At 46.8% G+C, this 25,019-nt stretch overlaps 2 protein-coding genes across 3 annotated transcripts in view; one reads left to right on the top strand and one right to left on the bottom strand.

Annotated features, from left to right (window-relative positions):
* The window catches only part of BBS9 (Bardet-Biedl syndrome 9), a 290,732-nt gene extending 272,468 nt beyond the window's left edge, over positions 1 to 18,264 (bottom strand). Inside the window, exons 1-5 of the mRNA XM_054177165.1 lie at positions 17,986 to 18,264; positions 16,815 to 16,935; positions 14,436 to 14,586; positions 12,403 to 12,467; positions 8,206 to 8,319 (exon numbers count right to left, since the gene is read on the bottom strand). Coding sequence (XP_054033140.1) covers positions 8,206 to 8,319; positions 12,403 to 12,467; positions 14,436 to 14,586; positions 16,815 to 16,926 — 442 coding nt within the window. The 5' untranslated portion in view covers positions 16,927 to 16,935; positions 17,986 to 18,264. The remainder of the gene's footprint in view (positions 1 to 8,205; positions 8,320 to 12,402; positions 12,468 to 14,435; positions 14,587 to 16,814; positions 16,936 to 17,985) is intronic.
* A 436-nt stretch (positions 18,265 to 18,700) lies between these two features.
* NT5C3A (5'-nucleotidase, cytosolic IIIA) overlaps positions 18,701 to 25,019 on the top strand; it is a 29,626-nt gene continuing 23,307 nt past the window's right edge. The window contains exon 1 of one of the 2 annotated variants that reach the window (XM_054177166.1): positions 18,701 to 18,905. In XM_054177166.1, coding sequence (XP_054033141.1) covers positions 18,794 to 18,905 — 112 coding nt within the window. In that variant the 5' untranslated portion in view covers positions 18,701 to 18,793. Of the gene's footprint in view, positions 18,932 to 25,019 lie in introns of both variants that reach the window. The other variant, XM_054177167.1, reaches the window with a different exon arrangement.

The raw sequence follows: 25,019 nt of genomic DNA, 5'->3' as shown, positions 1-25,019 counted from the left end.
CTGCAGGTGACAATGGTCCAACCTGGTGCTTGTGGCAAAAAGCTCCAGGTGAGACACGTGGACGACCTCTTGGTTTCTGGAGTCGAGGTTACAGAGGTTCAGAGGCTAATTACACTCCAACAGAGAAAGAGATTCTAGCTGCCTATGAAGGAGTGAAAGCAGCTTCTGAAGTAATTGGAACTGAGTCACAACTTCTCTTAGCTCCCAGATTGCCAGTTTTGAATTGGATGTTCAAAGGCAAAGGTTCCACACCACATCATGCCACAGATTCCACCTGGTCTAAGTGGATGGCCCTGATAACACAGAGAGCTCGAATGGGAAATCTTGAAAGACCTGGTCTGGTGGAGGTGATCTCAAGTTGGCCTGAAGATACCAACTGTGCTAAACCTCCAGAGGAGAGAGTAACTCGTGCTGAGGAAGCTCCTCCTTACAATGACCTTTCTGATGATGAAAAGAAATATGCTTTGTTCACAGACGGTTCCTGTTGTCTCGTCGGGAACAAGCGAAGGTGGAAGTCTGCCGTGTGGAGTCCAACACGCCGAGTTGCAGAGGCGAAGGATGGAGAAGGAGAATCCAGTCAGTTTGCAGAGGTAAAAGCTGTCCAGCTAGCTCTCGACGTGGCTGAACGTGAGAGATGGCCAAAGCTTTATCTCTACACCGACTCATGGATGGTAGCCAATGCTCTATGGGGTTGGCTAAAGAACTGGAAAAAGAATGGCTGGCAGAGGAAAGGAAAACCCATCTGGGCAGCTGAACTGTGGCAAGACATTGCTGATCGAATCGAGAGAATTCCAGTGAAAGTGAGACACATTGATGCTCACATTCCCAAGAGCAAAGCTACTGAGGAACAGCAGCACAACCATCAGGCAGATCTAGCTGCAAGAGTTTCTCAAGTAGACAAGGACTCTGAACTTGATCTCGACTGGAAACACCGAGGTGAGATATTCTTAGCTCGGTGGGCTCACGATTCGTCAGGACATCAAGGCAGAGATGCAACATACCAATGGGCTCGTGACAGATCCATAGACATTTCCATGGATGCCATCACACAAGTCATCCATGACTGTGACATTTGTGCTGCTATTAAGCAGGCAAAGAGAATTAAGCCCTTGTGGTATGGTGACAGATGGTCCAAATACAGGTATGGTGAAGCTTGGCAGATTGACTACATCACTCTACCACGTTCTCGTTCTGGTAAGCAGTACGTGCTTACTATGGTAGAGGCAAACACTGGATGGCTGGAAACTTACGCAGTCCCACATGCAACTGCACGCAACACCATTCTCGGTCTGGAGAGACAGATCCTGTGGAGACACGGAACTCCAGAGAGGATTGAGTCAGACAACGGAACTCACTTCAAGAATAACCTTGTAAAGAGCTGGGCAAAAGAGCACGGTATTGAGTGGATTTTCCATATTCCTTACTATGCACCAGCTGCAGGGAAGATTGAACGCTACAACGGTTTGTTGAAGACCACTCTCAAAGCCATGGGAGGTGGATCTTTGAAAAACTGGGAGAAACATTTAGCACAAGCAACCTGGCTGGTGAATAGTAGAGGTTCAGTGAACCGAGCTGGACCGGCACATTCAGATCTGCTACGGAGAGTAGAAGGTGATAGAGTTCCTGTTGTTAGAGAAAAGAATCTGTTAGGTAAAACTGTTTGGGTATTTTCGCCCTCAGGAGAGGCTAAACCTGTCCGAGGGGTGGTTTCAGCAGAAGGTCCGGGTCACACTTATTGGGTAATGCAAGAGAATGGTGAAATTCAGTGTATTCCACAAAGAGATTTAACTTTAGCTGAGAGAGTTTAATTTCAGAATGTTGTACAGCTACAGCGCGTCCAAAGGAAAGAGTCCCTGAGGAATCTACGGTGCACGAACCCTGAGAACCCTGAGAGCCCTGAGTCAACTGAGAGTCCCTGAGTCCCTGTTTCCCTTTTTCTTCGCTTCGTCTGCGGAGAGACAAACTGTTTTCCATTTTCTTGATTTTGGATTTTCTTGGACTTCTGAATCATCTACATCTGAGTATAGCCGGAATGGACGATGAACTTAACTTACGAACTGTAAATATTGTTCTGGATTGGATGGACAGTACGAACAGCCAATGAAATTGTTTAGAAAGGGGTGGACTGTGGTCGTTTGAGGCTGTGCCTTTAAGAACAAACACTGCTGGAACACACTGGCTAATGTTTTTGGTACTAGAACCAAAACATTCTGATATTCTAAACGAATTTCATTGGTTGATAAACAAAAATGCAGCTTTAGATTGTGAAGCGGTTGGAAAATTTTTTCCTCAGTTCAGTTCGGTTTGGGAGTTGGGGGAGTTTGGTGTTTCAGCCTGTTCTCCCTGCCTGCTTCTTCTGCGAACTGCTGGACTTGGCCTTCAGATAAGCAAAAACTAATCCTGCATGGGCTTTTGAAGCTTGCTAACAACTCTTTTCCTTAGTAACTTGCCTTTCTCTCTCTCTAACCCCTTTTTGGGGAAAAAGGGAGGTAAGGGGGGGAGAGAGGGGGTTCCAAAGAGGGGATCCCTCCCTGAGGGAGGGATTTTTGTTGTGTTATTTGTCTTTGCTGTGTATTTCTGTGTATATATTGTAAATACCTGTATATATTGTGTTATATATAACCTGCTTTCCATATATGCTTGTAAATATATAGCTTTTGCTCTTCGACTGAGTTAGCTGTGGTTTCTTACTCTGTGGAGGAGGGAGAGCTAAGCCCTCTCTCAACCTACCACAATGTCAAAGCTGGAATTCTCTCTCTCCCCCCCCACCCTTTTCCTTCTCTTTGCTATTGTTTTATTATTTCCTTTTATTGGTACAGTGTCCATTGAACAGATCCAAATAAATCTCAATTATTCTGGAAGCCAACTTAAGGTATTAAGGTCTTAGGTTGAAAAATAAATTCAAAGCCTGTACATTTAGAATTGGATCCTGATGATAATCATTCAATCAACTCGTTTGAAAAGGGTTTTGTAACAACAGGACGAATTCATGCAGTCAGATAATATGAAGTACCACCCAGCAGGGTGGTGAGAGACTGGCACAGGTTGCCCAGGGAGGTGGTGGAAGCCTCATCCCTGGAGGTTTTCAAAGCCAGGCTGGATGGGGTTCTGGGCAACCTGATCTAGTGTGAGGGGTCCCTGCCCGTGGCAGGGGGGTTGGAACTGGCTGATCCTTGAGCTCCCTTCCAACCCTAACAATTCTGTGATTCTACAATGCTAGTCTATTTTGCAGAATTGCACAAAACATTAACCCTGGGTTTGCAGCAAAAAGTAAAAAAAAACCACAACATTATCCAAGAGAATTCCAGTCAAAAAAAACTTGGCCACTAAGAACAAAGGCATCCAACAAGGCTTTCTCTGTCACTAAATACAACCAGCGCTCCGCTCAAGGGCAACCCTGTGTGTCCCACTGAGAAGCCATCACTTTTGAAGGAGAAGGCAAAAAAATCTTAACATATATTGAAAAAGAAGACTGGAAGCATTGAGAATGTTCACACACTCACCTCAAGTACCATTCATGCCCTGCAGAACACTCACAACTCAACCCTCACTTGGGAAAGGACATAGAACCAATAAGGTTGGAAAAGACCTCAGAGATCATCCAGTCCAACCTATCACCCAACACCTCCTGACAACTAAACCATGGCTCCAAGTACCACATCCAATACTTTTTTGAACACCTCCAGGGATGGTGACTCCACCAGCTCCCTGGGCAGCACATTCCAATGGCAAACAACTCTTTCTGGGAGAACTTTTTCCTCATCTCCAGCCTAAACCTCCCCTGGCATAGCTTGAAACTGTGTCCTCTTGTTCTGTCACAGGTCTCTGGGAAAAGAGACCAACCCCCACCTGACCACAATCTCCCTTTCAGGGAGTTGTAGAGAGCAATAAGGTCTCCCCTGAGCCTCCTCTTCTCCAGGCTAAGCAACCTCAGCTCCCTCAGCCTCTCCTCATAGGGCTGTGCTCCAGACCTCCCCCCAGCCTCATTTCCCTTCTTTGGACATGTTCAAGAGTCTCAATGTCCTTCTTAAACAGAGGAGCCCAGAACTGGACACAAGACTCAAGGTGTGGCCTAACCAGTGCTGAGTACAGGGCACAATGACCTCCCTGCTCCTGCTGGCTACACTATGCCTAATGCAGCCCAGGATGCCATTGGCCTCCTTGGCCACCTGGGCACACTGCTGGCTCATGTTCAGCTGGCTGTCAACCTCCTGTTACAGCGTGGAATCATTCACACACTTCCTAAGCCCTTCAGACAGTAGCTCAGGAAACCTACACTTCATAAACCAGTGCTTGAAGCACTGAATTTTAGTATTCTCAGCTTATTTGCTGTTTGTTCACAAGTGAGCTGCTATCCTGCCTGCCATTCAGCCTCATGCACAACTGACTGCAGGAAATTTATGTGCTAATCTCCAAAGCTACCTAAGCTTCAAGGAACAGTGGCTTTGTTTTTTCCTTTAAAGCACTTGGCCATTCTTTACATCATTTCAGCAGAAATTGATGGCATATGCTTTCCTCAAGCATAAATCACATCTGACTCAAGGCAAACAAGGCAAAGAAAGAATTTATAGCCTGCTCTGCACATTTTTCAAGGCAGTAGTAAGGGCACTTTTACTACACAGGAGCATAATACCATCATTTCTTATAAGCAGCCTACATGTCAGTAAATCTCTCTTTAAGAACAGTCAGGCCAAGCAGTACATGGAGCCTCTCAATACAGAGGACTCAGTCTCAAGTGCTGTAAGCTAGCTGAGTTGTAATCCCTTCAACAGAAACTGGCCATGAAGAGTGAGCTCCCAACTTAGTCTCTCTCTCAGATTTCTGTAAGGACAGGACAACACACCATGTCTAAAAGCCGTCTGTGTGATAAAGGCAAAGCCAAGGCTTTGTCAGGACAGAGTTTTTTCCTACATGTTGATATAAAATTAAGATAACTTCAGTACATCAGATTAGCAAAATGCTGTAAAAATTACGGAGCAATAGGAATTTATTTGAGCCGAGTCAAAAAATGACTTCTGCCTAATGCCAATTTCCTGCCAATATTCCCCTGTACACCACGTGCAGATTCAGGAGACTAAGGGGGCAGTTGATAATCATATCCACTCTTGAGTGATCCTTCCTCATCTAAAACAAGTTTTAGTATTACAAGAGGATAGTTCAGCCTATGGAGAAACTAACCTTGGAGTCCTAGAGGACAGCAAGCTCCCCATGGGACAGCAATGTGCCCTTGTGGCCAAGGGAGACAATGGTTCCCTCCTGAGGTTCTCCTCCCCCCCCTACTCTGCCCTGCTGAGACCACACCTGAAATTCTGTATCCAGTTATGGGCTGGGCTCCCCAGTTCAAGAGAGACAGGTCCAACAGAGAGCTATGAGGATGACTGCAGGGCTTGAACATCCCTCCTATGAAGAAAGACTGAGAGACCTGGGGCTGTTTAGTCTGGAAAGGAGAAGGCTGAGAAGGGATCTTATGAACGGACATAAGTATCAGAGGAGTGGGTGTCAGGATGAAGGTGCCAGGCTCTTCTTGATGGTGCCCAGTGACAGGACAAGGACCAACAGGTATCAGCTGGAGCACACGAGGTTCCACCTCAACATGAGACACTTCTGTACAGTGAGGGTGATGGAGCACTGGAACAGGCTGCCCAGAGAGGTTGTGGAGCCTCCTCTGGAAGGAAACCCACCTGGATGTGCTCCTGTGCAGCCTGCCCTAGGTGATCCTGCTCTGGCAGGGGGGTTGGATTCAATCCCTAACATTCAGGGATTGCTTCATATAACTGAAGCCAATGCTGGTAAATTTATTAACCAAAAATTCCTGCACAGCTCTAACAGATCCAGTCCAGCATTATTTAATGGAAAGAACCAGGCTTACCTGACTTTGGTGGGGCTGTAAATACAATTTACGAGTGGAATTTAATGATCTAATTATGTCAATCACAGCATTTAATATTGGCTCCAAATCAATTCACCACAGAGCTAATGAAAAAAAACAACACCAAAACCCTCTGTTTCTCATTCAGCTTTGTTTTAACTTTAAGACTAAACAATATGTAGAATATTGCTTAATAGGACTTGACTATTTCTAGATTAATATCAGATTTATAACCGAACAACAGAACTGGAGGTATGCACTGCTGCACAAAAATAAGCAAGTGAGCTCTTAGAATAGAATAGACCTTTGAGATTGAGTCCAACCTATCACCCAACACCATCTCATCAACTAAACCATGGCACCGAGTGCCTCATCCAGGCTCTTCCTAAACACCTCCAGGGATGGGGACTCCATCACCTCCCTGGGCAGCACATTCCAATGGCCAATCTCTCTTGCTGGGAAGAGCTTTCTCCTCACCTCCAGCCTAAACATCCCCCTGGAAGTGGCAGAAATCACTAAAACACTTTTTAGCTGTCCAGATATCGCTTTTGTGTCTTCCAGGCTTCATGAGGTTTTGCAGGGAATACACCTGCGGGATGGGCTCAGGGGCAGCAGCAGCTGGAGCGCTGCAGCCGCCAGGCCAATGAGCGTGATGAGAGCGCCATCTAGTGGTGACCACCACCACGCACACCCTGCTATTTTAAACGCCAACGCACGCTGGTCATCCCGGCAAGCCACCGGACAGCTTCTCAGCCTTTTTGGCTTTATTCCATAGGTTTGATCGATCATCTAACTCAATGGTCAACCTCCTACGACCAACCCCCACCTGGCTACAACCTCCCTTCAGGGAGTTGTAGAGAGCAAGGAGGTCTCACCCGAGCCTCCTCTTCTCCAGGCTAAGCAACCCCAGCTCCCTCAGCCTCTCCTCACAGGGCTGTGCTCCAGACCCCTCCCCAGCCTCACTGTCTTTCACTGGACACCTTCCAGCAACTCAACATCTTTCCTAAACTGAGGGGCTCAGAACTGATTCAGAAGACTTTCTGCCTTGGTAATGTGCTAACTCTGCGAGTAGTTTAAGGACACTACTCATTAGATGACTACCACACCCCAAAATTATTAGGCCAGCTTTACTTCTGAAGAGACAAAGCTATGATGTAGAGCAAACCTAAATGCCTCCAGACTGGAACACAGAAACACAGTTATAATTCTGTCAAGCTCAAGAAAGTCTGCTATCTATTAAACTCATTCAAAACTACAAACACAGCATAATTTTTCACTCTTGTGTTTTTCCAGTCATATATATATGTATATATAATTACTTTTTAAAGTCTGCACTACATATCTTTAAAGAGAGTTGATAATTTAAGCTCCGAGAATGGTTTTCCTTTGTCCAGGATAAGCAAGTTGCTGAAAAGCAAAACAGAATTCAAGCACAGAAGAAACCAATCACAGAAGAAACCAATTGTTTCAGATGTGAAAATGTTTTACAAAGAGCCAGGGGTTTGGGATTGTTTTCCAAAAATCATTATTACCCTTCTAAATTCATCTGGTTCCAGATACAAGGTGGGGGAGGAAACAAAACAAGGCTGAACTATTCTGCTTGTTCTACTGTTTGCCTCATTTTAACTTCAGTTCTTTTCTACATGCATCAGCTAAAAGGCAGCATCATTCATAGAAAGATGGTTTCCTCTAGACAGCAACACCATGCTGCCTCTCAAAGTTTCAGTTCATCTTCATCAGAGTTAAACACCTAGAACTATGGAATGCATCAGGTTGGAAGGGACCCTCAAAGGTCTTCTTGCCTAACCTCACTGCAGCAAGCAGGGACATCTTTAACTAGATCAGGTTGTTAGGGCCCCATCAAGTCTGACCTTGAGTATCTCCAGGAATGGGGCCTCCACCACCTCCCTGGGCAACCTGCTCCAGTATTTCCCCACTCTCCTCCTACTATCCAAACTAAATCTACTCTGCTCTAGTTTCAAACCATTGCCCCTTGTCCTACCCTCCCAAGTCCCTCCCCAGCCTTCTTGTAGGTCCCTGTCTGATATTGAAATGCTGCTGTAAGGTCTCCCTGGAATCTTCTCTTCTCCAGACTGAACAACCCCAACTCTCTGAAGCCTGTCTGTATGAGAGGTGTTTCAGTCCTCTGATCTTTGTAGCCTCCCTCTGAACCCACTCCAGCAGGTCCATGGCCTTCCTGTATTCAGGACTCCAAAGCTGGGAGCAGCACTGCAGGTGGCATCTCACCAGAGCAGAGTGGCAGAATTGCCTCTCTCAACCTGCTGGCCTTGCTTCTTTGTTAACTGAAAATAAAGAACATTCAACCAGGAGCTTACCTTTGACACCACCAAAGGGACCATAAGTCATATTACAGGCAGTTCGCTGAAGATTGTGTTCATACATCAGCTTAATCTGGTACTGGTTCCCATGTTCCACATTCCCCAGAGTTCCTACACACACACACAAGAAGAATGGTATATATTCTATTATCCATGCAATGGGGAAGAAGTAAAGGAGCACCAGTATGAACAACCTCACAAAAAATGTAACCTGCTTAGAATCACAGAAACAGTAAGGTTGGAAAAGACCTCAGAGATCATCAAGTCCAACCTATCACCCAACACCTCATGACTAAACCATGGCTTCAAGTGCCACATCCAATCCTTTTTTGGACACCTCCAGGGACAGTGACTCCACCACCTCCCTGGGCAGCACATTCCAATGATGAATGACTCGGTGAAGAACTTTCTCCTCACCTTGAGCCTAAACTTCCCCTGGCACAGTTTGAGACTGTGTCCTCTTGTTCTGGTGCTGGTTGCATGGGAGAAGAGACCAACCCCCACCTGGCTACAACCTCCCCTCAGGTAGCTGTAGAGAGCAATAAGGTCTCCCCTGAGCCTCCTCTTCTCCTGCTTCTACTGACTTTGAGATAGAAGTCTCACATTGCTCCATCCTTTAAAAGAAATCACCAAGCTTCAAAATTCCTGAAGGCCATAATCAGAACTAAGGTCTCATTCTACTCATTATGGCACGAAGATTAAGCAAGAGGTTGAGATTTTATTACTGAAATGTATTTTGCTTCAGGGGAAAAAAAAAAAGCCTGCTCCAAGGGAAGTTCTCATGACTTTCCAGTTATAGGTTACAACAGCCACCCTCAGCTGTAACAGCCTGTCTCAAATTAAGCTGCAGTTAGTCATTAGCTATGATTTCACACAACTCTGCCCAGGCCACATTTGTCACTTGTCTTTACTTTGCCTGAAATTCAGTGCAGTGATCAACAATGCAAAGGTAAGAGTCAAACAGAGTAATAAACACAATATTATGCTATGCATCAGGTTCCCTGAGAAGGTCTGCATGAACTTTAACTCTGCATGCCTTGACTCCTTCAGGGAGCTAGCAGAAATTCAGAGTGTTTCTAAAGAAACTGAAGTTAAAGCTTCCCTTTCAATCAAAAGCCTTCCCTGCACCCCATGAAGAAAAAGTTCTTCATCACAGCGTAACACTTAACAACTAATATTAGCAAACCAAATGAAAAACCCAAACCTTTGAGAACAGTCACAACAGCAGGGACTGAAGTAAAACAAAGCTAAATCCTACCACAGCTTTGGGTGTACAAAGATTATTCCAACACCCTCTTAAACAACAGGCTATGAAAGATTTGTGGCTTAAGCTAACCCTGTAGGCAATTTCTCCAAGTGAAATCAAAGCAATTGGCCCTCAAGCAAGCCCATGATAGGGAAAGTAATGTAACAGACATGAGTTAAAAAAGCCCTGGCTGGATAAGCACCTAGCTGAGTAGGAGTATCAGAGGAAGAAGTGAGGAAATATTCAGTCTGTGTATGCTGCCTGTAACAGAATATTGTCTACATTTAGCCCTTATCTGGGGATCCACTCTAGTAGTTGCTCTATCACCCAATGACCTGTCCCCAGCAGAGGAGAATCAGGGCAAGAAGAGCTGTGAGCTGAAATGAAAATGGATTAAACAAAGCAGACAAACTAATGCCAATGCCAATATAAAGTATACAAAGTTAAACTCAGCCCAGTAAAGAAACAGTGGTGACAATAAACAAGAAGGCAAACCTCTGGAGAGGAAAGAAGAAACCCAAACAGGAGACTCACCATTGTCAGCAAGCTTGCCCCTTTACACTGAGCATGACATTTATGGTCTGGGATACACCTGCAGCCAACCTGGGTCAGCTGCCCTGGCTTGACTCCAAATTGCCAATGGACTGCAGACCATTGCTGGCCTAGGATTCTGTCTCAGCAAAACCAGGGTAAATATCCAGGCCATATTTAAGCCAGGCTGTTTACACTGGTTGTAATACAATATCCAGGCCATGCTTTAGTCAGCCCTGAAGGATGCTTTCATTTGTTGAAGAGAAGCGATGTGGTTATTTTATTATGAACAACAGAAATGGCAACTTGTGTGAAGGAAGTGAAGATCCCCCTTTATGACAGCATAATGTAACATGAAAACTCTGTTATTGTTGTAAGACTTTACTTTTCTTATTACCTAAATGCTTAAGCCATGCAGACCAAATGATAACTGGAAAAGAATTCTAGACTGACAGATTGTTCTATGATGTTAATGCAAATTTGGGGATAAATTGTTTTAATAAAAGTTGTACTGGTAGGCTGCACTCCTAGGATCTACTACAGAGAAGGCAAAGTATGAAAACTCCAGTACATCTCAAAGCATCACCCCTCAAAGATCAATTTTGCAGATGTCTCCAGATAAGGCATAGAACCTGGAGATCCTTGAGTACAAGTCCTATGAGGAGAGGCTGAGGGAGCTGGGGTTGTTTAGCCTGGAGAAGAGGAGGCTCAGGGGAGACCTTCTTGCTCTCTACAACTCCCTGAAGGGAGGTTGTAGCCAGGTGGGGGTTGGTCTCTTCTCCCAGGCAACCAGCACCAGAACAAGGGGACACAGTCTCAAGCTGTGCCAGGGGAAGTTTAGGCTGGAGGGGAGGAGAAAGTTCTTCACCGAGAGAGTCATTCACCATTGGAATGTGCTGCCCAGGGAGGTGGTGGAGTAGCCCCCCCTGGAGGTGTTCAAGAGGGGATTGGACATGGCACTTGGTGCCATGGTCTAGTCATGAGGTCTGTGGTGACAGGTTGGACTTGATGATCTTTGAGGTCTCTTCCAACCTTAGTGATACTGTGATACTGAGTGTTTGCAACTTATCTGCCTACAAGGCTGTGAACAGGAATCAAGCTGCTCCTGCAATAGCACCAAGTGAAAGGAGACACAGCTGTCCATGCACAGAAAATGAGCAATGCATGACTATTTGATTCTGAAGAATCAAATTTGATTGAAGAATCAACTGAATTTGACTGAAGAATCTACTATTTGATTCTGAAGAATCAAATACCATCAACAACCTCCATGCTTTGCTTTAAGCATGTCAAGGAATTCAATGTACACACATCACTGCAGGTGTTTTGTGCCTTGCCTCTTTGCATATAAAGAGAAAAAAGCAATTTAGAAACTCCAGAAAAAGGCAGTATAAGAAAGAGGATTTAAGGGGGGGGGGGGGAGAAAACAAAGCAAGAGTTTCACCCTCTCACCAGTATTCACTTCCTGTCTTTTCCTGGGTTACACTACCAAAACTCAGGCCTTCTAAAACATCACCTGGGTTTTTGAGTTCAGAAAGGACTGTCAATGCTTCAATTTGAAAGAGCTAAGCAAGCTGTAATTAAACAAGTCTTTCTGCATTAGCATGCTGAACAGTTCAGAGTCACAGATTGCACTGGGTTGGAAAGGACATCTTGTCCAACCCCCCCCATGCAGTCAGCAGGGATACCTCCAACTGGATCAGGCTGCCCAGGGCCACACCAAATCTGATCATGAATATCTCCAGGGACAGGGCCTCAACCACATCCCTGGGCAGCTTGTTTGTGTTTCACTACTCTGATTGTGAAGAACTTCCTTATGTCCAACCTAAATCTGCCCTGATCCAGTGCCAAACCATTGCCCCACTCCTACACCCACTCCTAAAATCATCATGAGAACTAGCTGCTCGCAAGCACTACCAACCCCAGACCATCACACACATCACAGCATCTCAAGCACTGAGCATGGTGATCAGTAACCTCAGTGGGTGCTGGGAGAACTTAGAACTTGTAAAAATCCAAGTCAAGCTTCCTACATACAAGTTAAGCATGTAATTATGGGTAACAGGGCAGTTCCAACTCACGAGAAACTGAGGTCTGTTAGGCAACCCTACATTAGACAGTTTCAAGGCCCAGCTTGACAGGGTGCTGGGCTACCTCATTTAAACTATGTTCTTATCCTACAAGGTTAGACTAGATGATCCTTGAGCTCCCTTCCAACCTGGTATTCTATTTATCTCTATTTATCTATTGGGAAACACCTAACTCCGACTACTAACACTTCTCCATACATCAGTCTGAGTGAGAGAACACAACTGCAGCTCTTCAGGAAGGAGAAGCAAACCCTGTACAGGTCAAGTTTAGCATTAACCTAATCCAAACTTAAAAGATGACTGGAGAGCTTGTGTTTGCCAACTGACCTGAGACAGCATACACACAGAGTTTTCGGCAATGCAGCACAGCCAGGTGAAGTCCTTCAGTACCCCTGTAAAACAAAAACAGAAAAAGGCTTTAAAAGCACTCTTTTCAGCTATTTCCAAGTAAAAGGCATACAGAATAAAATCCAAGTGCCAAGATGAAAATACTTCCAGGTACAGACCAAATCCAGAGGTGTGGGTGATAGCTGCTGACATGAAAATGCGGAGTACCAACCTCCCGAGATTCAGGCTGCAGCATTTGAAGTTCAAAATTAAAGTGCATCCTTTAAGGAGATATTTTCAGATTTAAGTATGAAGAACAAGTAAACCACTTTCACAGTTCAGCTTGAAATTCATTTCAAATGAGGTGGTGCCAGTTCTCTCCAAAGCCAAACGGCTATGAGGATCACCTCCCCAAACAGGGACTCAGCAATCACGCAGATTGCCTCTTCTCAAATTCACTTCTGCCCTGGCTGCTCAGCCCCTCAATCCACTGAGACCTAAGGCAGAACTCAAAGTTAGAATCTTCTGTTCACATTCCTGGTCTGCATCAGGTGTGGCCAGCAGGAGCAGGGGAGTCATTCTGCCCCTGGACTCAGCACTGGTTAGGCCACACCTTGAGTCCTGTGTCCAGTTCTGGGCCCCTCAGTTTAAGAAAGATGTTGAGCTGCTGGAAGGCGTCCAGAGAAGGGCAACAAAGCTGGGGAGGGGTTTGGAGCACAGCCCTGTGAGGAGAGGCTGAGGGAGCTGGGGTTGCTTAGCCTGGAGAAGAGGAAGCTCAGGAGTGACCTTACTGCTCTCTGCAACTACCTGAAGGGAGGTTGTAGCCAGGTGGAGGTTGATCTCTTCTCCCAGGCAACCAGCACCAGAACAAGAGGACACAGCCTCAAGCTGTGCCAGGAGAGGTTTAGGCTGGATGTTAGGAAGAAATTCTTCCCAGCAAGCGAGATTGGCCGTTGGAATGTGCTGCCCAGGGAGGTGGTGGAGTCACCATCACTGGAAGTGTTTAAGAAGAAACTGGATGAGGCACTTGGTGCCATGGTTTAGTTGATGAGATGGTGTTCGGTGATAGGTTGGACTTGATGATCTTGAAGGTCTCTTCCAACCTGGTTAATTCTGCATTCTTCCCTCAACCCTAAGCAGTAATTCCTGCAGAGGATGTTCTAATCTACAGCTACAGAAAATGGTTCAGACCATTTCACAAGGTAAGGCACTGGAATTCCTGCACAAGGTCACCCCATGAGTATCTGAATAGAAGAACACTTTCCACCTGATGAAGGCCTTTCAGCTTGTGGACTGTGGTCTCAGAACAGAAGAATTTCCTGTGGTTAGTAGAGGGGGGGTTGTCGTAATTTCAAAATAAACTTTTCTGAGGTAGATTCTTTTACAGCAAACTAAATGCAAAGCATCTCTCTTCCACCTGGCCACTTATTTCCACTAAATTCATTGGAACTAAAGATCTTCAACCCTCCACCAAACTCAAAGCAGACGGCCAATATCACATCTGAGGCCGTAACTAGCTACTCAAGTTTGCTTACCACCTAAAAAAATAACCCAAACCAACCACTGGCAATATCAAATCTTTCCTGTTCTACACACTTCTAAAAAGAAATCATGCAATAATCAGGAGCTCCACACAGTTCCTTCTCCATTGCCCTGTCAAGCCAGGGGTTGCACTGTCAAATTCCATCCTCCCCAGAGGCGTTGTGGAGTCTCCTTCTCTGGAGACTTTCAAGACCCATCTGGATGTGTTCCTGAGTGACCTGTGCTGGATTCTATGGTCCTGCTCTGGCAGGGGGGTTGGACTCCATTCTCCAGAGGTCCCTTCCAACCCCTAAAAGCCTGTGAGCAAGATTAGCCTCCACATACACACCTGTAACTGAAAATTCTCCCCTCAAGAAGCAGACCAAATTCATACCACAGCATTCATAGATGTGCTTAAGAGTCTTCCACCTGAGAACTCAGCCCCCAAAACAGAGAAAGGGAATGCCATATAAGCCTTGAATGAGCAGCAGCATGACCTGCTGTGGACTTACGAAACAAACTTTCCCACTTCCACCTGCAATATCGGTTCTTTCAACTGCACCTCCAAGAGCAAGTCTTCAACTTGGGCTCCATCTCCAGGTTTCACAGGATGTGGACTGAAGATTCGGAGGTATCCCATGTAACTGCCCACAATAATTTTATCTACAAAACAAACCCAAACAGAACACAACACCACATGTAGGATTCAATCTGCTGCAGAAGAACACCTTGCAAAGATGTAGCATTTACATGATTTGATGACGTCTTCTAGATAAAGATTAGCAACCAGCTTTATGCAGATCCATGAATACCTGTTAGCAAAGGGTTCAATAGGGCACTGATCACCACTGCTCCTCTATCAGAGAATGGCTTAGGTTGGAAGGGACCTCAGAGATCATCTACTCCAACCACCCTACCATGGACAGGGACACCTCTCAACTAGACTCAGCTGCTCAAGGCCTCATCCAACCTGGCCTTCAACACCCCCAGGGAAAAGGCAGACACAGCCTCCCTGGGCAGCCTATTCCAGAGTCTCACCACCCTCCTACTGAAGAACTTCTTCCTAAGCTCCAGACTAACCCTGCTCTCTCTCAGCTTCAAACCACTCTCCCTTATCCTATTGCTTGACACCCTCATGAAAAGTCCCTCTGCAGCCTTCCTGTAGGATCCCTTCAGGTGTTGAAGGGCAGCTCTAAGGTCCTCCCAGAGAGGTTTCTCTTCTCCAGGCTGAACAACCCCAGCTCCCTCAGCTATCCTCATAGCAGAGGTGTTCCAGCCCTTGGATCATCTTGGTGTCCCTCCTCTGGACTGACTCCAACAGCTCTGTGTCCTTCTTATGCTGGGGACACCAGAGCTGGAAGCAGTATCGGAGGTGGGGTCTCTTCAGAGCACAGTCAAGGGGCAGAATCCCCTCTCTTGCCCTGCTGGCCACACTCCTCTGTATGCAGCCCAGCCTACAGCTGCTTGCTGTGCTGCACAAGGGCACTGCCAGCTCACAGTGAGCTTCTCACCAATCAATGCACCAAGGCTCTTTCTTTAGAGCTACTCTCAAACCATTCTGCACCCAGCCTGGATTTGTGCCATCTCATACTTGTCTTGAGTAGTTCCAACTTTCAACTCCTACACTTGGGATTTGTGCACACACATCCCACAGCAGCAGACATGTACAATTTTAGAACTGAGACCAAATGCTAACTAAAGCCAGGTAATTTACCACACCACGTCAACAAAGCTAGGCCTTGAGATCACCTGCTTTTGAGTCATTCATTATCTCAAAGAGGACTGCAGTAGCTCCATCAGAGCTCATTCAGAATCAGCATTTTAAGCAAGTACTCATTTGGTTGCTAGTGAAAACCAAACAACTATTCATGGAAACATCCCAAAGTGGTACCTGCTGTGCTCACAGCCAACAACTCCAGCTAACTGCCAGTACTTATTTCTTCCAGCTAGAGGACATCATATCAATGCAGATCAAAATCAAACCCAATAAAGCTTGTCCACAAGTCAGGAGAACACAACAGCTCTTCCTGACAGCAGAGATCACTGCACATTATTAATGTCACAGCAAAGTAGGGTTTATTCAAGCAGAGAAATTATTCCCAGAAAGAGAGATTGGCCATTGGAATGTGCTGCCCAGGGAGGTGGTGGAGTCACCATCCCTGGAGGTGTTTAAAAAGAGCCTGGATGAGGCACTTAGTGCCATAGTTTAGTTGCTTAGATGGTGTTGGATGATAGGTTGGACTTGATGATCTCAAAGGTCTTTTCCAACCCGGTTAATTCTATTCTATTCTATTCTAAAGAGTGGCTTAATTCAATGCCCCTGATTTTTGAGGCAGAAAAGGATGTTCTTCTAAATTCTCATCTTATTAGCTCTCACCTTTCTTGTTTTTCCCTGAAGTTTATGCAACTTACATGTTTGGTCCCATGACTAACTCAAAATGTTCTACTTTAAAGGTATCTACAACTGAGGGAACAGTACAGGAGAGCAATTACTACTGAACACAAGCAAGAATTAAGATGCATGGAAGAAGTTCTTCCCCATGAGGGTGGTGAGAGACTGACACAGGTTGCCCAGGGAGGTGGTGGAAGCCTGCCTGGAGGTTTTGAAGGCCAGGCTGGATGTGGCTGCAAGCAACCTGATGTAGTGTGAGGTGTCCCTGCCTATGGCAGGGGGGTTGGAACTGGCTGATCCTTGAGGTCCCTTCCAACCCTGACAATTCTAAGATTCTATGTTTTGAAATCTACAGATATACAAAGACAAATGGCACCAAATTGGTCTTCTTAAGCCTCCTAGGACACATTAAAGGTAGTGGGCTTAAACTAACCAACTGGCTTGGCTGAATATACGCATTGGTCAAAGCCAACTTGTAGCTATGTAATTCTGAATTTACCTTGTCCACTGCCACTATTATCAACATCAGCCACACACAGGCAGCCCTGGTCAAATTCTTCATTTTCTCCAAGTACAGTGGACCACCAGTCTCTAGCTTTAAACAAGGACATTCTTCTTTACTGAAAAGGAAACAAACCACTGTTTGTTAAAGTGTAAGCCAATATATATACACACAAATGGTTACACAAACAACCTTAGGGTTAGCAACTATGAAGTGTGTTCTCTCTCTTAGCTTCACACATCTCCAGTGTGAGCTGAGTCCATGTCAATTTCACATCTGGGGTTTCTGGTTGTGCAGCTCAGGAAACAACCTTAGGAAACTTCTTGTCTTTAGTTCACAAAGTAGTTGTGATAAACACTGCAAGTTCCATGAAGAAAAAAGGAAAAAAAAAAAGAAAAAAGGACATTTGTTTTTCAAAAACAAATAACAAGCACTAAGGAAGTAATGTAGGGGTTTTTTAAGTTACAGAACCGAGGTTTTCACTCTCTTACCAAAAAGCACCATAAAAAAACCCTATTTTGATGCAAGTATTACAGAAGAGAAATTGCTTTTAGGAAAGTAACTGAAGACACAGACAACATCGAAACCTCCACTGAGTAATCGCCTTGAAGATGCCCCTAGTGACAGGACTAAAGAACTCGGTCAGATAGGGCACAAATCAGCTTTTCTGCTCCCTACCTGCTGCTATTTTAAGAGAAGGGCGGGGGGAGGACGGGACTAGGAGACTAATCCCTTCGGAGGCATCTTGACACTAATATCATCCCAGTTCAAAACTCACAGCTCCATGCCTATGCTCTGCCCTAAGGAGCCGAAGCTGAACGCACTCTATTCCCACAGCCCACGGAGGAGGTGATGGGCATCGGGGCAGCGCCAGCTCCGACGGTTCTTTCCGGGAAGAAGGAAAAATGATGCGCTCAACCCTCGTTTTCCTTCGGAGCGAAGGCAGCCTGCAAGCCCGTACCTTCCCTCTGTAAGAGGAATCACGGCCAGCAAACACAAACATGTATTTGGCTCACCTCAGGCGGTGCCCGTCGCTACGCCAGCTAGGCAACCTGCTGCAGGCGAGCGCGGACAGCCCTCCCCACGCACCCTCTCCCCGCCCAACCCCACGCCACCTGCACCCGAGCCCTGCACCTACAGACCCGCGCCGGGACACGTCCACACCCACCCCGGAGCGACAGAAGGGACACAGAGACCGGCGGGGGCTTCCCTGGACGGCAGACGGCACCTCCCGGGCGGGGCGCGGCGCGGGCCGAGCTGCTCGGGGGCGGCAGCCTCCCCGCCTTGCTGGCGGGAGGTCCTCGCCCAGGCGCAGCCCGAGGAGAAGCCACAGATGAAGTTACAGCCCCCTCCCCATCATCGCCGCCGCCATCGCCAGCGTCCTCCTCCCCGCGCGGTGAGGAGCAGCGCCGCCTGGCCCTGGCCCCGCCCGGCGGCGGCCACAAGGGCCGCCCGTGCTTCCCGCCCACGCTGGGAAATGTAGTTTGGGAAGCGGCGCGGCCCGCCGCCGGGTTGTCGCATTCCTGGCGTCGCGGGAGGGGCGCGGGCAGCCAGGCAGGCCTTCGGGTTTCCCGGGGCACAAAGCTAACTTCCGCGCTGGCGCTTTTCCGTCTCCGGAGCCCTCGCAGCCGCGACTCGCCGCGGCGGGCCGCGGGAGGTGGAGCCGCTCCGCCGGCCGCGCTCCTTCCCTCCCCCCTTTTCCCCTCGCGTGGTTCGGCCGGCGGGCCGCGCGCACGTGACGTGTCGCGAGGAGCCCGAGCCCAGGCGGCGGCGGCGGGGCGCGTGCTTACGGGGGCGGGCGGCGCGCGGCGGCCGTCGTTGCCGACTCGCCCGGGCCGGCGTCGGTGGGGACCCGCGCGGGCCGGCGCCGAGGGGCGCACGCGCCCCGCACACGCGCCCGTCCTTCGGCGACCGGAGGCCGGGCTCGCCTCCCTGCAGCGGCTCTCGGCGCCTTGGCGTGCCCCTGGAGAGCTACCATGGACAGGACCGCCGTGGCGAAGATGGGAGCGGTGGCCAGCGCCAGCGTGTGCGCCCTGGTCGGCGGGGTGGTGCTGGCCCAGTACATCTTCACCATGAAGAAGAAGACGGGCAGGAAAACCAAGATCATCGAGATGGTACGTGGTAAGAGGCCGCAGCCGTGGAGCGGGGCGACGCAGAGGAGGCCGGCGCCTCCCCGGTGGGCCGGCTGCCCCTGGCCGCCCCTGTGTCCGCGGGGCTACGTTCCCACGCCGCCGGCGGTCCCGCAGCCCCCGGCCACCCCTGTGTTCGCGGGGGTACATTCCCACGCCGCCGGCGCTCCCGCACACGCCGCCCTCAAACACCAGTCCCCTGCCCTCGGAACACGGCAGTCCTTTCTCCTTGACAGACGTGCCCTGCAGATCCTGCTGTAGGAGGCTCGTCAGCTAGCTCAGACCGAAGCGGTGGACTTGGATGATCTTAAAGATCTGTTCCAACCAAACCGATTCTATGATTCTGTGCCATGGAGGTTAAGATCTTCAGATGTGTGTGGGGTGTTTCTGTGTCTGGTGGCCACCCCTTGAGGCGAAGGGGCAGAGCAGGTATGTTGAGCCCAGTTCCAGATAAGGACAGACGCAGCTGCTCCACCACAGCATGACCCAGTAGCGCTAGAAATGTCAGCTCCGTCCTTTCCTGCCTGACCCATGTGTACCTATATGTCTTGGTGGCAGTTTAAATGCCTGCTTGTAACATGTTTAAAAGAAAAGGGGGGGCGGGGGACACACGTGTTCAGCCATCTGTTGAAACCGGGAAGCAGTGGCTGCTCACGGTTACTATAAAAGGAAGATGGAGCTGTCTCTCCAGTGCCCTTGTTAAACTTGTTATTTAGGGTGTTATTTCACTACCTGCCTACCTGTAAAATCGTTTAGACAATATGCTCACCACCTTGAAATCCTTCAGCATTCAAGTTTTATGACTTGGACACCACCGTGCTGAAGAGCTGAATTGAAATCATCAACTCATTTGGTGTTAGCCAAGGGATCTTTTGTGATCTCACTTGCAAAACATTACCAAAAAAAACCTCTCAGATTTTATGTGTTTTTTAATTACACATGGAAACAGGTATTTTGCTAAGAGCTAGGGTGCTGTATGTAAATTGTAAGCTATCTAACTGCACACTTACTTACTTACTGTGTCCAGTTCTGGGCCCCTCAGTTTAGGAAAGATGTTGAGTTGCTCGAAGGTGTCCAGAGAAGGGCAACAAAGCTGGGGAGGGGATGGAGCACAGCCCTATGAGGAGAGCTGGGGTTGCTTTGCCTGGAGAAGAGGAAGCTCAGGGGAGACCTTCTTGCTGTCTACAACTACCTGAAGGGAGGTTGTAGGCAGGTGGGGGTTGGTCTCTTCTCCCAGGCACCCAGCACCAGAACAAGAGGACACAGTCTCAAACTGCACTAGGGGAGACTGGCCATTGGAATGTGCTGCCCAGGGAGGTAGTGGAGTCACTGTCCCTGAAGGTGTTGAGGAAGAGACTGGATGGGGTGCTTGGTGCCATGGTTTTGTTGGTTAGATAGTGTTGGACGATAGATTAGCTCGATGATCTCAAAGGTCTCTTCCAACCTGGTTTATTCCATTCCATTCCATTCCATTCCATTCCATTCCATTCCATTCCATTCCATTCCATTCCATTCCATTCCATTGCAAATATATACTTGGTCATGTTCTGCACCACTTGCCAGCGGAAGTCATACGATGCGGTTTGTGATAGTGTGGGCCCAGAAAAGAGTTCTGCTGTGCATTTTTACTAATCCTAGAGGCATCACACCTAAGAGTTTTTAGGAAGTTTGAGTGCTGTTTCTAGTCATCAGTCACATCATTCAACAGCCTGGAGGGGAGAGCCTTGCCTTACAGCTTCAGTTTCACTGAAAAAACAGCTTGTGGGAGAAGAGAAAGTTTGCACTGCTGCTTTGGAGAGGGTTTAGCTCTGCTTCTAAAAAAGGACTCCTGACTCCACAGTAGGAGTTTACAAAACTCACTTGAAAACTTGCAGTGGGGTAACGCTGGTCAACAATAAAGTATTCTTTTTGAATTCTAGTACTAGAGCTTAGTACAGTGTGGACAAGAAAATGGCATTTGAAAGCCTGATCACACAAACACTCAGTGGGCAGACCCAAGAGTTTCACCATTCACAATATCCCCTTGGAGCTGTAGTTCAGAAAAGTGCCTAATAATTGCTAAAGATCTACTAGTGTTAACTTTCAGTACAGTGTTGAGATGGTGTTTTTGCTAGGGAAGACTTCTGTCTTTGTTGTAAAGATTTTGCCCTTAAGTGGGGGGGCGGGAAATTTGTTGTGCCCAATGTTAAATTGATTTCTGATGTGTGAATTTCTTAAGCATGTATTTCACATAACATTTTCAGAGCTGTGTTCTTGGATGCCAATCTGTGCTCCTAAAGAGATGCTTCCAAAAATTCTTCTTTTATGATCAGAGCTTTTCTCAGCCTTAAATTGCAAGGGAAAAATAAAGCATGGCAGCTTTCTCATACAAAAAAAAACCCAAAACATGTTACCAATCAAATGCAACAGATTAAAGTTCTCCAAGAGGACACAGTCACAAACTGCACCAGGAGAGGTTTAGGCTGGATGTTAGGAAGGAATTCTTCCCAGAAAGAGAGATTGGCCACTGGAATGTGCTGCCCAGGGAGGTGGTGGAGTCACCATCACTGGAAGTGTTTAAGAAGAGCCTGGCTGAGGCACTTGGTGCCATGGTTTAGTTGATTAGATGGTGCTGGGTGATAGGTTGGACTCGATAATATCAAAGGTCTTTTCCAACCTGGTAAATTCTATTTATTTATTCTATTTCTAACAATCTTCAAGCTGACAACTTCCTCAGATAACAAGCAGCTTTAGTTCGTCAGTTGCCACTCTTCTTTCCTCCTCCGGGAGTATTTGCAGTGGACATGTAACCAGGCTGTGAAATTTCTTTGAAATAAGCGAAAGTTATGTAAACTTCACACCAGGGAGCTCAGTTTGAGGAAGGAGGACAATGTTAAACCTGTGTGTTTGGTTTCTTTGAATAGGCTGCATTTTGGAGAACTTTCTGAAACACTTTACTCAGCCAGTGTAGATTTGATTCAGTGTTTGTCATCTGTGCCAGGGGAGGTTTAGGCTGCAGGTTAGGAAGAAATTCTACACAGAGAGAGCGATTGCCCATTGGAATGGGCTGCCCGAGGAGGTGGTGGAGTCACCATCATTGGAGGTGTTCAGGAGGAGACTTGATAGGGTTCTTGGTTGCATGGTTTAGTTGATTAGGTGGTGTTGGATGATAGGTTGGACACGATGATCTTGAAGGTCTCTTCCAACCTGGTCTGGTCCTATTCTAGTCTAGTCTAGTCTAGTCTGTGTTTCCCATGAGAGAAACCTTCCTTGGAGGAGCAGAAACCTTCCCTGGATGAGCCGGTGTTGTTTTGCAGTCTGTAGTTTAAGTTTAAGGGGTGGTGGGGAGTGGTAATGTAGTTCTTTTAATACCATACCAGGTGGGTCTTCTGTGTTAGATTAAAATGACAGGATTGTTCTTTCATTGTGATTAACCACAGCAATAATTCTTTTTTTTTTCCTTAGTTAAAGTTGGATACATATTAGACAAACATAAGTAAAAAGCTAACTTCCAGCGGTGTTTAAATGCACAAAGACAGTGATGGTTGCACATCAAATAGAATATCTATAAGACATGACAACCTCATGAGGTTCAACAAGGCCAAATGCAAGGTCCTGCATCTGAGTCAAGGCAATCCCAAGCACTGATACAGGCTGGGCAGGGACTGGCTTGAGAGCAGCCCAGAAGAAAAGGACCTGGGGGTGCTGGTGGAGGAGAAGCTCAACAGGAGCCAGCAGTGAGCACTTGCAGCCCAGAAAGCCAATCGCATCCTGGGCTGCATCAAGAGAAGCAGAGCCAGGGAGATCAAGGGAGGTGATTCTCCCCCTCTACTCCACTCTGGTGAGAACCCACCTGGAGCACTATGTCCAGTTCTGGAGCCCCTATTACAGAAAGGATCTGGAGGTGCTGGAAGGTGTCCAGAGAAGGGCCACGAGGATGAGCAGAGGGCTGGAACTGCTCTGCTGTGAGGACAGACTGAGAGAGTTGGGGCTGTCCAGTCTGGAGTAGAGAAGGCTTTAAGGATACCTAATTGTGGCCTTCCAGTATCTGAAGGGGGCTACAAGAAAGCTGGGGAGGGACTTTTTAGGGTGTCAGGGAGTGATAGGACTGGGAGGAGTAGAACAAAACTAGAAATAGGTAGATTCAGATTGGGTGTTAGGAAGAAGTTCTTCCCCATGAGGGTGAGAGACTGGCACAGGTTGCCCAGGGAGGTGGTAGAAGTCTCATTCCTGGATGTTTTGAAGGCCAGGCTGGATGTGGCTGTGAGCAACCTGCTGTAGTGTGAGGTGTCCCTGCCCATGGCAGGGGGGTTGGAGCTAGATGATCCTTGAGGTCCCTTCCAACCCTAACAGTTCTATGATTCTAAGACAAGTTAGTATCAGGGATTATGATGCCAGGAATACTCAATGTGAAGAAAAGTGGGAAGGATTCACAAGCACTGTAGAAATTACAGGGCTGACCATGTTTCCTTGTTGAATAATAAACATCAAATTCTGAAGTATGCCTCACATTTCTGTGGAGTCATCCTTTAGCAAAGTAATCAGGCTGGTGCTGAAATGTAAGCTTTATAAAAACACCATAAAAGTACTGCACCTGATTTGGAAGCAGAAGTTTGGGACTAAAGTACTAACATTGTGCCTTCATTGACCCATCCGAAGTTTGCAAATAGGGAGTTTCCCTTGGGTGCAGACACATGTAGACAGTAAGAGTTCAGCTCCACTCCTGAAGTAGCAGAGGCATTAATAGTAGATAGGTAGGCAGCCTGTGTGTTGAGAAACACCTCCCGAAGCCTTCTGTATTACTTTGCACTGCCAAACTGCCATTGCTGTCCAACTGTGAAGAATTCCTACAGTCAGGCGAAGAGAAAAGTTAGCCACAAGTTTGCTGACTTTAATTGAAAGAGGAGGTTAATAATTAATTAGAGTCTTCAAGTAAATTATTCGATAATGTTTAATAGCTACCTTTAAAAAAGAAAAGAGAAGTCAAACTTTACAGTGATTCTCAAATCTTTTGGATTTCTCAGGCCCCAGATAAGTTTGAGATGAAGTCGTGGATCCTTACAAATCAATTCTACTGATAGTAGCCTTCAGTTTCTTGCTTACTCTTTGCAAAGCAAATCAGTTGCTCACAAAGTCGTGTGAAAAACGTTGCCTAAGTCTTTTGAAAGTGCTCATCCATTTGGAACAGGCCCATGCTAACTAAAATAAGGGATTAGTGTAAGAAAGGCTGCTTCATGAAGCAACAGGATTTCTCCTTCTTTTTCCCAGTAGTTTGTTCCTCACTCTTGAGTCTTGGAGGGATTTTTGTTATATTTCTCATGCTTATAAAATTAATACAACTGTTTGGAAACAAAAGATCAGAATGCCTTAAACTGAGACTTCATCTCTCGGGTATGTTTTCCACAAAACTGGGCAAAGGCTTAGTTACAATTTGTCTATTCCTTCCATTCTCTCCCTGAAGTGAGAGTATCCAGTTACCTGAAAGACTTTCTATCAAATTTCAACCACAGCAAATTAAGAATCAGTTTTAAACACACTTTCTCATTTTACAGGAAACTTTTCAACCAGCCACTGTTAGATATCTCTGGCCTGGTGCCTTTCTAATATGGCAGAGGAGGCAAAGGAATGCATGGATATTTTTTTTCCAGGATTAGAATTTAGCTGGAAAGAAATAAGCAAACAAACAAGTGAGGTGACTGCTGTTTATCTACATATTCTGTCAGTGTGACTGACACAGGCTTTGTGCAGGGGCATTTGACATGCCAGTCTCTAGTGAGACTGGCTTCTTGCTCACAGGGCATCAAAGCATTTGTGCCACAGATAAAGGATCCAGACCTTTACAACTGGCAGCAATCGCATACCACTCACTTCTTTATTCTTGCTTGTTGCTAGTAACTCGTTGTTATAGTAACTGTGATGTTCCTCTGGCAGGAGACAGTGATGACTTCCACATAGAGAAGAAAGTAAAGGAGTTTGTCATAAGTAGCATACATATGCAGGAATATAAACAGCTGGTATGTGAACCTCCTTCAGGCAGACTTTTTCCTTTGCAAAGACAAGCCTGAGCCCGAGCAAATTGGAATCAGTCAAAGGG

This window comes from Dryobates pubescens, chromosome 38 (genome assembly GCF_014839835.1).
Source record: "Dryobates pubescens isolate bDryPub1 chromosome 38, bDryPub1.pri, whole genome shotgun sequence".
Lineage (NCBI taxonomy): Eukaryota > Metazoa > Chordata > Aves > Piciformes > Picidae > Dryobates > Dryobates pubescens.
This window is presented reverse-complemented; position numbering and strand designations above follow the sequence as displayed.